Raw genomic sequence first — 15409 nt, forward strand, 5'->3', positions numbered from 1 at the left:
TGTCCGCTGAAAGCCCACACACGAGCGGACTGTCCGCCCAAACACTGTTCAGCGGACAAGGTTGGGCGAACAGTCCGCCCGTGTGTACGCGGCCTTACACTTGTGGTCATTACCTCCTTACAGATAGCTAAAAAGATCAATGGTGTCAGTGGGAACATATCTGAAAGGCAGAAATTGGCCAATGCTGAAGGAACCCCTAGCAACCTCTGGAGGAACTCTAGTTGAGAATCACTGGTCTACACTGTTATTATTACCTATAATTAATTTTTTTACTTTTTTTTTCTTCTTCTTTTTTTCTTTTATAATGCTGTATATGTGTGTTTCAATGATTTTTGTTTGTTTGTAATGTCAATAAAATAATAAAAAGACAAAATAATAACTCCAATGTGGCGCCACTTTTTCAAATGTTTTATTAAAAAGAAAAATCAAATAAGCAATCGTGAAACAAAATTAATATTTTGCCTGCCCGGGACTGGGCAGCACAGATCCAAACATAAAAAAAAGCAGTTTTATTATTAAATCAGAAATCCATTTTGTATTTTCTTTTCTTCCCATAAATAAAATTGTCAACATTTAGAATAAGGTGAAATTATGACTGAAAAAAAAAATAGAATAACTTCATGACTCAGCACAGATAGAAATTATTTTCTTGCTGTAAAAATAAAACATAAGGAAAAAAAACATTTGGCAGTATTTTACACATCCTATGTATAACTAAAAAAATGTGCTACAATTAATATAAAATGCCTTTACTATAAAGTAAGCTACGCCTTTAATTTCTATACACAAAAGAAAATTGTAAAGATGTCTTTAGCACAGTCCTAAACCACATGATAAATCTACTTACAACTATTCAACAAATTACATTTTTCTTTATTTTTTTTATCACCTTGTATTTTCAGATTTTTTTTTTTGTATATTTGCACAATTTATTTAGGTATTTGTCACTGCCCCCCTTATACAAACCAGTATTTGTTTTGGTGGGGGTGGGGAAATATCAAATATACAATATTCACAAACCTCTTTAAATATGCCCAGATGAACTCTGAAAGGGAAGTCCCCCTCTCACAGACTATTCATCTTCATGCTTTCCGTAACAAATAAGGAGGCGGTAAGAGGTGTCCATTTTGATCTCTACAAGTTACGGGGGTTTGGCTGCTTGCTTCACCAAGTACACGTCTGCAAACAAAGCCGCTTTTCAGAGGCTTAAGAAGAAACAACCACTTAAGTCTGCTTGTCTTGGTGACCATGCCATTCTTGTTCTATATGTCCAGTGCTTTTAGACTCTCTGAAATGTCCATTCCTTCAGCCTTCATTTGCAAGTACGTCTGTGGTTCTAGGTGAGGTAGAGTGGCTTGTCCCCTTGCAGAGAACTGAAATAAACAAGCAAAAATCTTAGAAACTTTAAAAAAAAAAAGTTTAAAAATGCAGATCACTTGGATAGATATTTGGGGTTTCGATATATGCTGGAGAATTAAAGCCAAGGTGAAATCGCATAACTTTCAGGGTCCCAAATTCCTAAATATTATGATTTCAGGGGAGTTTCGCTCAGAAATACATTTATTTTTTATTTTCATTTTTTTACCCTCAATGAAAATGCTGCTTTCCGCCCTACTACTCTAGTGCTCTATGATGGCAGAGCTAAAACATACCATAGATTATGCAATCTATGCACAGTCAGTGTTGATGGGGGAATCCCTCCCTCTGTGTTATTGTGTTCCACTGACGGGGAGCCTTCCCTGCCTACCGAACATGATACGTGACTGCGGCACTAATTATTTGTGAAAAGCCCGATAGGCTGGCTGTACACAAGTTGATCAAAAGATTGACTTGCACAACCAGGGTGCCAAAATATGGATTAACCACTTTCTGACCGCATCACTTAAATATACAGCGGCAAGGCGGCCCTGCTGTGCCAGATTATTATTCAGGATTTATATAGCGCCAACAGTTTGCGCAGCGCTTTACAATATAAAGGGAGACAATACACCAACAGTACAATTCAGTTAGAAGGACCCGCTCCTGCGAGCTTACAATCTCTTCCGGGTAGGGGGCGCGTGCGTGTGCTGCCAATGGCCTATCCATGTTGTGATTAAATACAGCAGATACTGATCAGCAGCTGCCGGCCTATAGATCACCGCTGGCACCCGCCGATCATTTGGATAAACACACAGGACAGCACCCTGCCTAAGTAAAGAAGGCAGAGCTCTGTCATGTCAGTGGGAAAATAATGGCTTTGTTTTTTAGTAAATGCACCACACACTGAACACATAAACACTGGCTAGGCACACCCTAGGTGTTTAACCCCTTCCCAACCAGTGTCATTAGTACAGTGCATATTTTTGACACTGATTACTGTATTAGTTTCACTGATTCCCAAAAAGTGTCAAAAATGTCAGTTAGGGGTTTATTTACTAAGGTTAGAGAGGGCAAAATTCATCACAATTTTGCAAAGAAACCAATAAGTTTCCAGGTTTTATTGCCAAAGCAAAATTGAACAAGCTGAGGTTAGAAGCTGGTTGGTTTCTATGCAGAAATGTGACTAATTTTGCCCTCTCTAGCTTTAGTAAATAAACCCCTCAGTGTCAGAATGCTCACCACAATATTGCAGTCCCGCTAAATGTCGCTGATCACTGCCATTACTAGTATAAAGTTGGATCAGTGGTCAAGGTGGTTATTGAGGAAGTATCAAAAGAAAATAATATGCATTTGGCAACCATTAGGACATAGTGTCCATCACTGCATAGGGTTCTACAATTATCCATTGTGTTTTAAATCTAAACATTTGCAGAATATTGTTATAGACAAATAGTGAATCTTGAATACTCACTTGCAGTGATTGATACCACACTCTCTACTGGGATATTCATTGTCCCACTCTGTGCTTCCTGGAGGATTGGAGGAGGCTGGGGATCGTGGGCCAACATTGTTTGAAAATTCTGACGGGAGATGTGAGAAGTCCTGGGGACAGTTGCAAAAAAGAGACAATTATGGTCTGTTGCAAAAGACAGTAAATTCTACAAACTGAAATGAAACAATAGGAGAAGTCAACTATTAATTTGGCCTAACTCAATTGTAGTAGATGTATACATGGAAATATAATTACATCAAACAGATATGACAGCTACGTTTTTCTAGAAGATGCTGAAGAGTTATGCTACCTTATGGTTTCCTATATTCTTCGAGGACTTTGATGGTAAAATCTTTGTGCTTTAGTTCACGGGTCTACCATAGTAAATACAAGGGGTCATACTATTGTTTTTTTTTATTTTAAATGTTGAAGAATGTAACAGGAGGAGAGGGAAATGTCAAGAGCAAGAGTGTCAAAGGTTTGCAGGAACACAACTATGGTACATTACTATGGTATATTACCTCTGGAGTTCCCCGTAGAGTTAACAAGGCAGTAGGTGACTGAACCCATAAGAACTCACTTAAGCCTAAAATTTGGGTCCACTAACTCTGTAATAGAGGGCCACATATGTGCAGAATTACACATGTGGCAATGGGCACAGATAAGGATAGTCAATAGGACATACTTATATTTCTTAAACAAAATTTGGACCACACTTGGCTAGTGTGAAGACCATGCCATAAGGGTGGGCCAGCAATGTGTCAAGTGCTCCAGCTTATGGCAAGAAGTAAATAGCAGTTGTTATTTTCAGTTTGCAAAATGTAAGCACGTACTAGTAAAAAAGTTAAAGAAAAGAATGGGGACGCAATAGCAGGGGGCCTACAAATTCCAAAAGACATGTATTGCATATACATAATGTATTAAACAGTGGGAGTGAAAAAGTGGTTATGTTGCCCATAATAACTAGAAAATGGCAGGTGGAATATGATTGGTTTCTATTCAAAAGAAATAAGCATAAACACCTTTAGTCTCACCTGTTGACCTGTGGGAGATGAGCTCATTGGTGACTGTAGTCCAATAGAGGAGGGCTGCATATTCAGTGACTGATTGAGGAGAGAGCTGGGAGGGTGGCGCAAGTGTTGGTGGAGGGGAGGACTAATCTGGAAAGGGGGCGGAGGAGAGGCACTAAGGCTGGGCAACATTGATTTGGCATTGAGGGTTCGGGAAAGGCTGGGGTGAGGGTGGCCACGGTAACTTGGCAATTCAGCAGGGGACAGGAAAGAGGCAAGGCCGGGGTAGGGGGAAGAGGACTGTGGGGGCAGATTATACATGGATTGTTTTGGGAGAATCATTTTGGAGGGCTGGTTGGGTTGAGAGTTCTTGGCTTCTCCTTGGTCAGTGTAGCTCTAAATAAAGACAAATAAATAAATAAACTCAGACCGTGATTTCACATTTTATGTATATAATCAATGAAATTATTTCAGATTATATTGTTATGTTGAATTTCTATATATTCTTTCTTTTTTTATAAATGCGCACTTACACAATGACAGCCTTGTCACTACAATTGAAGGACAGCCATCCTGTGAAAGTGCCAATGGGAATTGTTACCCAGTGGTAGTACCCCTTGAAAGAACCAAATACTGTTTTATCTCATGGATGTACCAATAACATTTTTCACCCTGCAGAAGCACCAACTTTAATGCTTTTTTTAGATTAAAAACAAGGTAATAGCCCATGTGTGCCCAATTGTGCACAGAGGTTGATGGTTAACAAATGCACTAAAGTGCAAAATCCAAAAATGTACACCAAAATAGGTATTTTCCTGTTGAAAACATTAATGGCCACAAATAAACTACTGGTATAAGATGATTTATATAATCTGCGATCATGTTTGCAGTATATCTTTATAATATGTGTGTTTTAAGAAAAAATCCTGTATGGTAAAGATGAGCAGTCTTTCCAGCATTTACCTTGGAAACCAGGCTTGCCCTGTAGGCTGCAAGGGCCTTTAAATATTCCTTCTTTGCTGCCTCAGTCTTCCTCTTGTAGGCCTGCAATAAACACAAATTGTAATATGCGAAAAATCAATCATGTATATTGAATATACTGTACTACTTTCTTATTTCTGTTCTGAATTTGTTATGATCTCTGCTTTCCTTTCTTTCAGTTTTTATATACAAGGTTTAAAGTTACTTACAGAGGTTTTCAAATTTAAACAGAACATTTATCAGAAAGTCGAAAACCCGTAAGAATGGCTTCTTGTTGGTAGAGGTCTCACTGCTCATAATAAAGCCAAACTCAGTTGAGGCTACTTAACCTTGGAAATCTATTTGCCATCAATGATTTCATGGTTGGGCTGAATCATAATGCAAAAAGCCAGCTTTGGCACCGTGTAGCTAAATGGGTCCCTTTTCTGAACCCGAAACAGAGGAGGTCTAGGTTTACCCAACCTGCTTTGGTATTACCAAGCCCCCCAGCTAGCCCAGATATCAACTATTTACTCAAGCACAGCCAGACCCTACTGGGTTCATATGGAATGACAGGTGGTCCCACACTTTATCCTGGATTATGTATTATGGTGTAACCCCAAGAGATGCCCAGCGATCTTAGTACCAATGCTATCTCACTCATTTGCTCTGTGGGAGAACCTCAAGGGTCATACAGAATTAGTTTCTCAGACACATCCATTTGCACATCTCTTCCACAATCCTCAATCCCCCCCAGGGATTAACATCAAAGCCTTCCAATAGTGGCTGAACAAGGGGTTGTACAGGATCAGACACTTCTTCAACTCAGCGGGCCCGATCACCCTTAGCTACTGCATCAGCAAACTTGAAATACCCACGGCAGAGAAGTTTCGATTTCTCCAAAGCTCACATTTCTTAAACTATCTATGGGTGTCAAAACCAGTGCCACCCAACAATATCCCATATGAACAATGGTGTGTGGCCAGACCACGGAGCAAAGAGGAGGGATTTCCATGATCTGCAAGTCACTCTCCACGTCTAACTCTAAACCTAGCTATATATATATATATATATATATATATATATATATATATATATATATATAAAGATAGATAGATAGATAGATATATACGTTTTCACCGTGTCAGAGATTAGTGTATTGTTGCACATCCCTGATATATAGGAAAAAAGGAAACCCTCTTTTCTTGGCACTTTAAAGGCATAAATACAGAGTGAAAAGCATTTATGAATACATATAAAATTTGATCACACATACATGTAATGATCAGTTAAATAACATAACAAAAAACATAACAAAAGTACATAGTGAGCAGAGAATTATATCGTAAATACTCTCCGATTACTGAAAAATCTCCTGTACCTGACACATTTCTGGTTCAAGCTCTTTGTCAGGGCTATTGGAGAGGAGAATATGTGATCATAAATTTATCGAAAGGTAAGCAGAAGCCGATTTGAAGGAGTATACTGTACTATGTGAACAAAAAAAGGCGATGAGACAGTGCAGAAGATGGCATCACTGGATGCATCAACCACAGGGAGAGGGTTTTTCAAGTGACACTGAGTGTGTTATAAACAGACCAAGAGAGGCTATATTGAGGCTTGGATAGCATCACTCAACAATCATCAGATTGAATGCTGTTTAAACAACCCCTTCGCTGCACTTCACATACCACCCTGATTTGTGACCAACCAGTTTATGGAGGGCTCCCATACAATATCTGTCAATTCCATGGGGCAGTGTCTCTAGGCATCCAGTGACGCCATCTTCTGCAGTGTCTCATCACCTTTTTTTTATTTGCATAGTACAGTATACTCCTTCAAATCAGCTTCTGCTTAGTGCTTACCTTTTGACAAATTTATAAACACATATTCTCCTATCCAATACCCCTGACGATGGGCTTGAACCAGAAACATGTCGGGTACCGGAGATTTTTCAGTAATCAGAGTATTTACAATATAATTCTATGCTCACTATGTACTTTTGTTATGTTTTTGTTCTTTTGCTTTTTGTTATGTTATGTTTTTAACTGATCATTACATGTATGTGTGATCAAATTTTATATGTATTAATAAATGATTTTTACTCTGTATTAGTGGTGTTGTTGCCTTTAAAGGGGTTGTAAAGGTAAATATTTTTTCACCTTAAGGGTCCTTTCACATGGGGCGGATCAGTGCTGATCCGCCCCGTGGATATCCGCTTACTCAGCGGGGATCACCGGAGCGAAGATGACAGGTCTGTCTCTGCACACTGCGCAGGGACGGACCTGTCACAGCGGCGCTCTCCCCTATGGGAGATCGGGTGAAGATGGACCACAGTGTCCGTGGTCACCCGATCTGATGACGAATGGAAAAATAATTTTTTCCTCCGTCACACTTTTTCGGATCGGAGCGGGTCGGATGTCAGCGGACTTGTCACTGCTGACATCCGATGCTCCATAGACCTCTATGGAGCATCCGTTCAGGTCCGCCTGAAAAACTGACAGGCAGACCTGAATGGATCGTCCGTGTGAAAGGGGCCTAATACATTCTATGCCGAGGGACCCCAGAAGAGCAGGTTCGGGGGGCACTCTGTGCAAAATGAGCTGTACAGTGGAGATAAGTATAACATGTTTGTTATTTAAAAAAAATTTTTACAACCACTTTGAAGTCCCAAGTGGGGGGGGGGGGGGGGCATTTCCTTTTTTCCAAACCTAGCTATATGACAGACTAAGAGAAAGACCTCTCACAGGAGTGGGACCTGGAGGAATGGCACAGAGCTGTCTCATGTTCATATCAAGGCAACCTAAATATCTCTTTAATTGAGGGGGACCTTTAGGTCCTGACACGGTGGTACTTAGTCCCCTCTAGAATAGCATAATTTTACACCTCTGCATCTCCTCTCTGCTTCAGAGACTGCTCTCACACTGGCTCAGTGATACATATATGGTGGGAATACCCCAAAATAAGAGGGTTCTGGAACAAGATTTTCTCAATAGTGTGAAAAGTTACAGGACTCCTGACTCCCAAATCCCTGCATATATCTTTATTAAACTTTCCAGCAGAAAAGGCCTCCAAAGGCAAAAGAAGGCTGATCCACTTTATCTTCCTGGCACTAAAATGGCAATAGGAAGAGCATGGAAACCCTTCGCGCCATGGCAAAAAACAAAATCTCTTGGATCATGACCCAGGAGAAGATGGTCAGTGTACTACAGGACTCAGTGCAGAGATTCAAAGCCATTTGGGAACCGAGGGGTAACTACATGAGGGTTCCTCTGACTCTGAAGCTCTGATTGAGCTTATAATGAGGTTATAGCAGGACATCTACTCTTATACTCATCTACTCCTCTATCTTTTTTCCTCTCCCCTATCGCTACTGCTCTCCTATAGTTGATTGCTAACTTACGATTTAGATATGGGACATCTCATCTTGAGTAGGTGAGAGACATACATCAGGGAATACTCTATTAAAGGGGACCGTTTGATTCTCCCTTTTTACACATTGGACAATGCAATTCAGGAGTGGCTATGCTCCTCTGTCACCAACCCTGAATAAAGACTGATAATATCCCTCGTGGATATCTCGCCTTAGAATGTTTGACATTATAAATGCTTGTCTAGATTGGACAAACTGGGTCTTAAGCCTCTTAACAATTTAACCTAAGCTACAAAGCCAAGAGGATCCTAGATAGTCCTCTAGTTACACTGTCACCTGAGTTTCTAGTACATAGGCCTGACACGGCAATTGATATGTTCTGGTTGTAATCATATTTCACTGGAACTCATAATACACATACCCCCTTTTATCACTATGCAAAGTGGTTGAATATTGCAAATCTAATTTCTCATGTTGTATTACTATTTTCCATTCCTGTTGTGCAACTTCTTTAACAATAAAAATCGATTGAAAGAAAAAGCCAGCTCTGAGCAGTGGTAGACCATGGTGTCTTTTGCCATTGTGCAAACAGCTGATCGGTTGGTTTTCTAGTATAGAGACCCCTGAGGATCTGTGTTGGTGGTTCTCCAATTTATCTTGGACAGATTTAATTAGCCACCAAAGAATTAGTGAACCTTTTATTTTAAAGGAAACGTGTAATGAAGAAGTAGGAAGGCTGCCACTGGTACTAAATCCTTGGTTGTCAAGTTGATTCAATGGCCTTGATATTTTATAGTCAAAGGCTTATCATGAGTAAACAGATCAGTAGTTCTGACTTCAATCTGACTTTCTTAATCTAAAAGCTTTTTCCAAGACAGTGTCTCAAAGTATTTAGGCTAGAGACAAGCAGACCAGGAAACAAGCATTTTCAGAAGGAAAAAGTCAACAATATAAAGTCTGTATTCCTTTTATAGCAGATTTCCTGTAATGGCTGACCTTCTGGTGTCAATAATTTAAGTCACTTGCCCAAAAATAACATCTAAGATAAAGATTTCTGACTTGATGCTGACTTTCCTGACATCCATACTTTTTCTAGGTCCTTGACTCAGAAAGTATCAGGCCAGAATAACACCAAATAGTCTTTTCCAAAGAAGGCCCACAGTGACAGCCCCATATTGTTCCAATAAGTTTATTTTACTGCAATTGGCTTTAAATGTCCCCTGAGGGTTGTTTTTTTTTCTTTCTTTTTTTTGTGCATTTTGCCAGCTATTTTTTTTGTCACTTTTTTCTGAGAAAAAAAAAAAAAAAAGAGTAGAGTAACAATAAATACACAAAAACTAAAGAAACAAATAACATGGGAATGTTTTCTTATAAGTATTATTTTGTCAAGTATATTTTATCTAAGCAGAAAATATGGTGAAATTTGAGTCTAATTTTGGCAAAATCATTGTGCTCCTCCCTGCTCTTCACTGGAATGATCGATTATCCACCCCCCCTGTAAGTATTATACAATGTGGGTATTATTGTGGGACCTCATAGAATCTCCAAGGTTGATACACATACATATGGTCCATTCTTCAGCACATCATTCTAATTTACATCAGTTATAATATTTCCAGAGTGGGGCTAAAGTAGTTTATATCTAGAAGAACTTACCTGTTTTTGTTCTTCACCCAGGCTATCCCACATCGATGCAACAATCTTGGACACATCACCAAAGGTGGCGTTGGGGTTCTGTCCTTTGATGGCTGCTTGAGTATCCCTAAAAAAGAGGGCGTAGGCAGAGACAGGTTTCTGGGGCTCATTGGGGTCCTTTTTCTTCTTCTTCTTCTGGTTCTTGGGTTTTTTCCCAAGGTCATTGGAAGGTCTTTTTTCTCCAGCACCCTGCAAAACAAACAAACAATTTTGCTATTAACGGGAATGTACAGTAGGCTTTGTACATATTCTCTTTATTTATTATGGTCAGAAGTGAAAAAAAACATTTTCAACAATATTTTTCTTTTTTTTATCCAGGTAAATAGAAAATTTAGCATATAAAAAATGATGTAGTCCTCCACCCAGCTGGCAACATGACTTCTAGTCTCCTTTCACATCATTACTTTTTAGCTTAAGAGGCCTGTTGTTGACACCGATTTACTAAAGGAGTTAGGAATGTTCATGCACTAAATTGTGTAAATATTTAACTCAATTATCCAATCATGTGAAAAAAAATCCCTGTTTACTTATTTCATCTGCTTGTGATCAGATAACTGAAGTGAATAATCACACAATTTATTATGTACTGTAAATATTCTCAGTTTCATTGGTAACAGCTTCTAAGCCCTTGTACATACGGTCGGACATTCCGATGGAAAATGTCTGATCGGACCGTGTTGTCGGATAATCCGACCGTGTGTGGGCTACATCGGACTGTTTCCATCGGAATATCCGACCGACAAAGTTTGAGAGCTGGGCTATAAAATTTTCCAACAACATGATCCGATCGGACTTTTTCCGATCATTTGTAGAGAATTCCGATCGGACAAAGTGGCACACATGCTCAGATCAAATTACGAGACCAAAGCTATTGGCTACTAGCCTGAACGTAGTCCCGTCGTAACTAAATAACGTCATCACGTTAAGAACGATCGGATTTTCCGACAACTTTGTCTGACCGTGTGTATGCAACACCAGTTTCGGACAAAATCCTACGGATTTTGTTGTCGGAATGTCCGACCGTGTGTACAAGGGCTAAGAGTTATCACAACAGTGACTCCTCCCGTATCAGATGGCTGAGCCCAAAGTTTCAATGAGACAAAGGGAGCTGCATAGCAAGTTGTTCTGTTGGGTTGTTTCTTTGAAATACCTTTGTTATATATTAAATGTGTATTTTTTTTAATTAAAAACATATAAAAGTTACAAAAATAAAATACAAAACAATTACAGATTAGCTTTTAAAGCAGAACCATAGTAGATTTCAGTAAATGCACCTTTTGATATGTTACTATAACATTTACCGAGAAGTATTTTTGATTCTAGTTTAAAAATTTTTGCTGATCTACTGTTCCATATTTTGTGTATTTTATGTATAAAAATGTAAATGCTCCCCATCAGGTAATATGAACATCCTGGCTTAACCACTTGACCTCTGGGAAGTTTTACCTCCTTCATAACCAGGGCATTGTTTGCTATGCACAAATAAAGCTTTCTTTTGATGGTATTTGATCACTACTGGGTTTTTTACTGGAAATTTTGAAAAAAAATATATTTTTTACTTTGTTATAAAACATATTCCATAAAATAAAATGTCTACATAAATTCAGGCCAAAATGTGTTCTGCTACATGTCGCAAGTGCTGTCAGTGATTGGGGCTGATCCTACTAACACTGTGTTTTTGGGGAGGCTATACTATTGGGGACACTAGTATAGTTCTGATTTTGATCAAGATACTGATTCATACAGACACTATACTAATAATGGCGGTGATCAGTGACTTGTAGTGTGACTGTGATAGTGCGGTGGCCAATCTGGCGCTAACTGGCACTGGCTGGGAGGGACACTGACACTGATGTCGCTAGTGACACTAATACAGTGATCGGTGATAGTAATGTACACTGTACTTATGGCACTGACTGGGTGACAGGAGTGATCAGGAGGGCAATCAAGGGGTTGACTGTGTGCCTGACAAGTATATGCAAGTTTACGTGTGCTGTTTTTACTCACCGATCATCTGGCTGGAGTCACTCCTTGCTTTCAGTTCTGAATGGTAACTGATAGCAGAGATAAATCCAACACACAGGTCTCTGTGCTGTGATTGACCACAGTTGATCAGCAGGCATACAGCAAAAATAATTGGCTGTAGCAGGGGCGAGCGCATGCACACCACCAAACCAGAAAGTCACAGTGCCTGGGTCGGCAAGAGGTTAAAGCGTAACTAAAACAATTTTTTTTTACGTTTTGAACAAATTCGGGTAAGAGTTAGAAACCCTATAGGTTTTCATTGCCGTCTGAGTCCACATTGGGTGGATTCGCTTTCTTTATTTGTCTTGGTGACCATTTTTAAAGGGACAGAAAATAATGGTAGATCCAACATATTACAGTTGTCACCAGAACAGAAATAGAGGGTTCCAGTGACAAGTTGATTAACAGACCAAATTACCCAGTAAAAATGACAGTTACAGAGTTGGGAAAACCAAATAACACAGCTGGGGGGGGGGGGGGGGGCTTGTTTACAATGGTCATTTTTAAAGTAATTGTAAAAGTTCTAATTTCAAAAAACAAGTATATTATACTTACCTGCTCCTTGCAATGGTTTGGATAGGAGCAGCTTCTATCCTCTTTTTTGGGTCCCCCGCTGGTACTCCTGGCTCTTCCCCCTGCCAAGTGCCCCTATAGCAAGCTGCTTGCTCTTGGGGCAATCTCCTGAGCCGGCTCTGTGTGTCTATAGACATACAGAGTGCAGCTTGGCCCCACTCTCCGCCCCCTCCTTGCTGTCTGTGATTGACAGAAGCAGAAGCCAATGGCTCCCACCGTTGGGTCTGAGCCTACAAGGAGGGGAGAGCCTCTGCTCTTTTTCACAGCTCTGGATCGAGATTGGGCTCAGGCAAATAAGGGGGAGTTGGGGGGGGGGGCTGCAGACTGAAGGTTTTTTACCTTATTGCAGAGAATGCATGCAAGGTAAAACAAAACTTCAGCCTTTAGAACCACTTTATTTCATATGGTTTATACGTATTTTCCAAAATTACATGTCCATCCAAGCCTAACCTGTACCACAAGGTGACAACATTGCTGTGTAATTTCACTGCCTAACAAACAATGTTGTCACCCTATTACAGGAAGTGGATAAATAATGGATTTACAGGATCTACAGGATCAATTTTAATGTAACAGGCATTCATGAATAATCATCTAATTTTGTCTAATATTCCTCATCGAGGAAAATGTCGCCTTATGGCCTCTAGATGGAGCTGAAAATCATAGAAAATAAACATATTAGACAAATTACGGGAATACCTATACGTATGTATTTTTTATTTTGACCATAGTTTCACTGTAATTGCTCCAACTGCAGATTTGAATTTGTGTCGCTTGTTCCCTACATATAATTTTATCAAGGGACACAATGGTTGCCATACAGGCATAAAGATTCAACATTTAGAACCTTGGAATTACAGTCTGTTAATGGCTGAGCAAACAATCTATGATTAGTACCTTATAGTGAGAATCAGTGTCTTCCTCTTGGGTGGAGCTAGAAGGTGAGGGAGTGGCCGATTTACTACCCGGTGGGGAGGGAGAGCCGTGTGTAACTGCACTCTTCATTCCCATTTGTGAGATAAGCTGCGATTGGCTGAGAGCGGTCATGTGACTGGGGAGCATTCCGGACCGGTTTATCAGTGAAACTTGATGGTTGGGGTCATAAGAGGATCCTTCAGAGTGTACCAGCTCCTGTATCTGGGGGCACAAAGAATAACAGTGTATGAGTGGACAGGTAATAAGGTAGAAGAATACCTTGGCTGCCTATTTCAGTAAATTAAGCCAGAATGTCTTTAGATGCCAGGGGTGTTAGATACATGTCCAATAAGTAACAAACAAAATGTATTATTTTTCTATTAAAAAAAAAGCAAAATCTACTGTATGTGTGTGGCCCTGCCTTCGCTGTCCATCATACATTATATTACAAAAAGTAATGGGGCGCCTGCCTTTACATGCACATGAACTTTAATGGCATCCCAGTCTTAGCCTGTAGGGTTCAATATTGAGTTGGTCCACCCTTTGCAGTTATAACAACTTCAACTCTTCTGGGAAGGCTGTCCACAAGGTTTAGGAGTGTGTCTACGGGAACGTTTGACCATTCTTCCAGAAGCTCATTTGTGAGGTCAGGCACTGATGTGGATGAGAATTTCTGGCTCGCAGTCTGCTCTAGTTCATCCCAAAGGTGTTCCATCAGGTTGAGGTCAGGGCTCTGTGCAGGCAAGTCAAGTTCCTCCACCCCAAACTCACTCATCCATGTCTTTATGAACCTTCCTTTGTGCACTGGTACGCAGTTGTGTTGGAACAGGAAGGGGTCATGCCCCTGTTCCTACAAAGTTGGGAGCATGAAATTGTCCAAAATGCCCTGGTATGCTGATGCCTTAAGAGTTCCCTTCATTGTAACTAAGGGGCCAATCTCAACAGCTGAAAGACAACCCTGCACCATAATCCCCCCTCCACCAAATGATTTGGACCAGTGCACATAGCAAGGTCCATAAAGACATGGATGAGCGGGTTTGGGGTGGAGGAACTTGACTGGAATGAATTAGAACATAGACTACAAGCCAAGCCTTCTCATCCACACCAGTTCCTGACCTCACAAATGCGCTTCTGGAAGAATATTCAAACATTCCCAAATCATTTGGTGGAGGGGGGATTATGGTGTGGGGTTGTTTTTCAGGTGTTGGTCGTGGCCCCTTAGTTCCAATCAAGGGAACTCTCAAGGTGTCAGCATACCAAGTCATTTTGGCTCCCAATTTTGTAGGAAGATGCACTTCTGGAAGAATGGTCAAACATTCCCATAGACACACTCCTAAACCTTGTGGACAGTCTTCCCAGAAGAGTTGAAGCTGTTATAGGGTGGATCAACTCAATATTGAACCCTACAGACTAAGACTGGGATGTCATTAACGTTCCTGTGCATGTAAAGGCAGGTGTCCCAATACTTTTGGTAATATGGTGTAGTTAAGCTGTGCTCCCATCTAGCAATAACTCCCCCATCCAAGCTTTGCTGTATACCTGTTAGTTTAAGGCATGGGAATATTATAAATAGTATTACATAAAAAAATATTGTTTTTTTTTACTGTATTTGCAGCTATAGCATGCGGTCATTTTGTTACAAATAATGTTTAGTGGAGTTAACTACATATGTCTTGCAGCGCCATATCACAGCCTAATCTTCTTTAATTATCAATTAATGACCCATTAGCAGCCTGACAGAGCTACAAAGTGAATAAATGAATAATCCCGCTGATTAGCATAGTTAGCGGCGGTGGCATTCACAATATTGCTTGCTGCGCAGGCTTCTATCAGCATGTTTTATAACACGAGAACAAACTAGTAAATAAATACACATGAAATTTAGCCCTGCAGTGAAGTATTTTCTAAGAGGTATACACAACTAAAAGGGACGTTTTTTTTCATAGGACACAGCAGCCAATCAAATCCATCCTTCTCTGTTTCTAGTGTTGCACGGGAGAATTAAAA

At 40.1% G+C, this 15409-nt stretch overlaps 1 protein-coding gene across 5 annotated transcripts in view; it reads right to left on the reverse strand.

The window, feature by feature from the left end:
- Positions 1-387: 387 nt before the first annotated feature.
- The window catches only part of TOX2 (TOX high mobility group box family member 2), a 209776-nt gene continuing 194754 nt past the window's right edge, over positions 388-15409 (reverse strand). For 2 of the 5 annotated variants that reach the window (XM_077459175.1, XM_077459177.1), the window contains exons 4-9: positions 13385-13624; positions 9851-10078; positions 4825-4905; positions 3874-4257; positions 2831-2961; positions 388-1373 (exon numbers count right to left, since the gene is read on the reverse strand). In XM_077459175.1, the coding sequence (XP_077315301.1) occupies positions 1337-1373; positions 2831-2961; positions 3874-4257; positions 4825-4905; positions 9851-10078; positions 13385-13624 (1101 nt within the window). In that variant the 3' untranslated portion in view covers positions 388-1336. The remainder of the gene's footprint in view (positions 1374-2830; positions 2962-3873; positions 4258-4824; positions 4906-9850; positions 10079-13384; positions 13625-15409) is intronic. The other 3 variants (XM_077459176.1, XM_077459178.1, XM_077459179.1) reach the window with 3 other exon arrangements.

This window comes from Lithobates pipiens, unplaced genomic scaffold, assembly GCF_037356315.1.
Source record: "Lithobates pipiens isolate NorthernLeopardFrog02 unplaced genomic scaffold, aLitPip1_a1.2 Scaffold_28, whole genome shotgun sequence".
In the NCBI taxonomy this organism is placed as follows: Eukaryota; Metazoa; Chordata; class Amphibia; order Anura; family Ranidae; genus Lithobates; species Lithobates pipiens.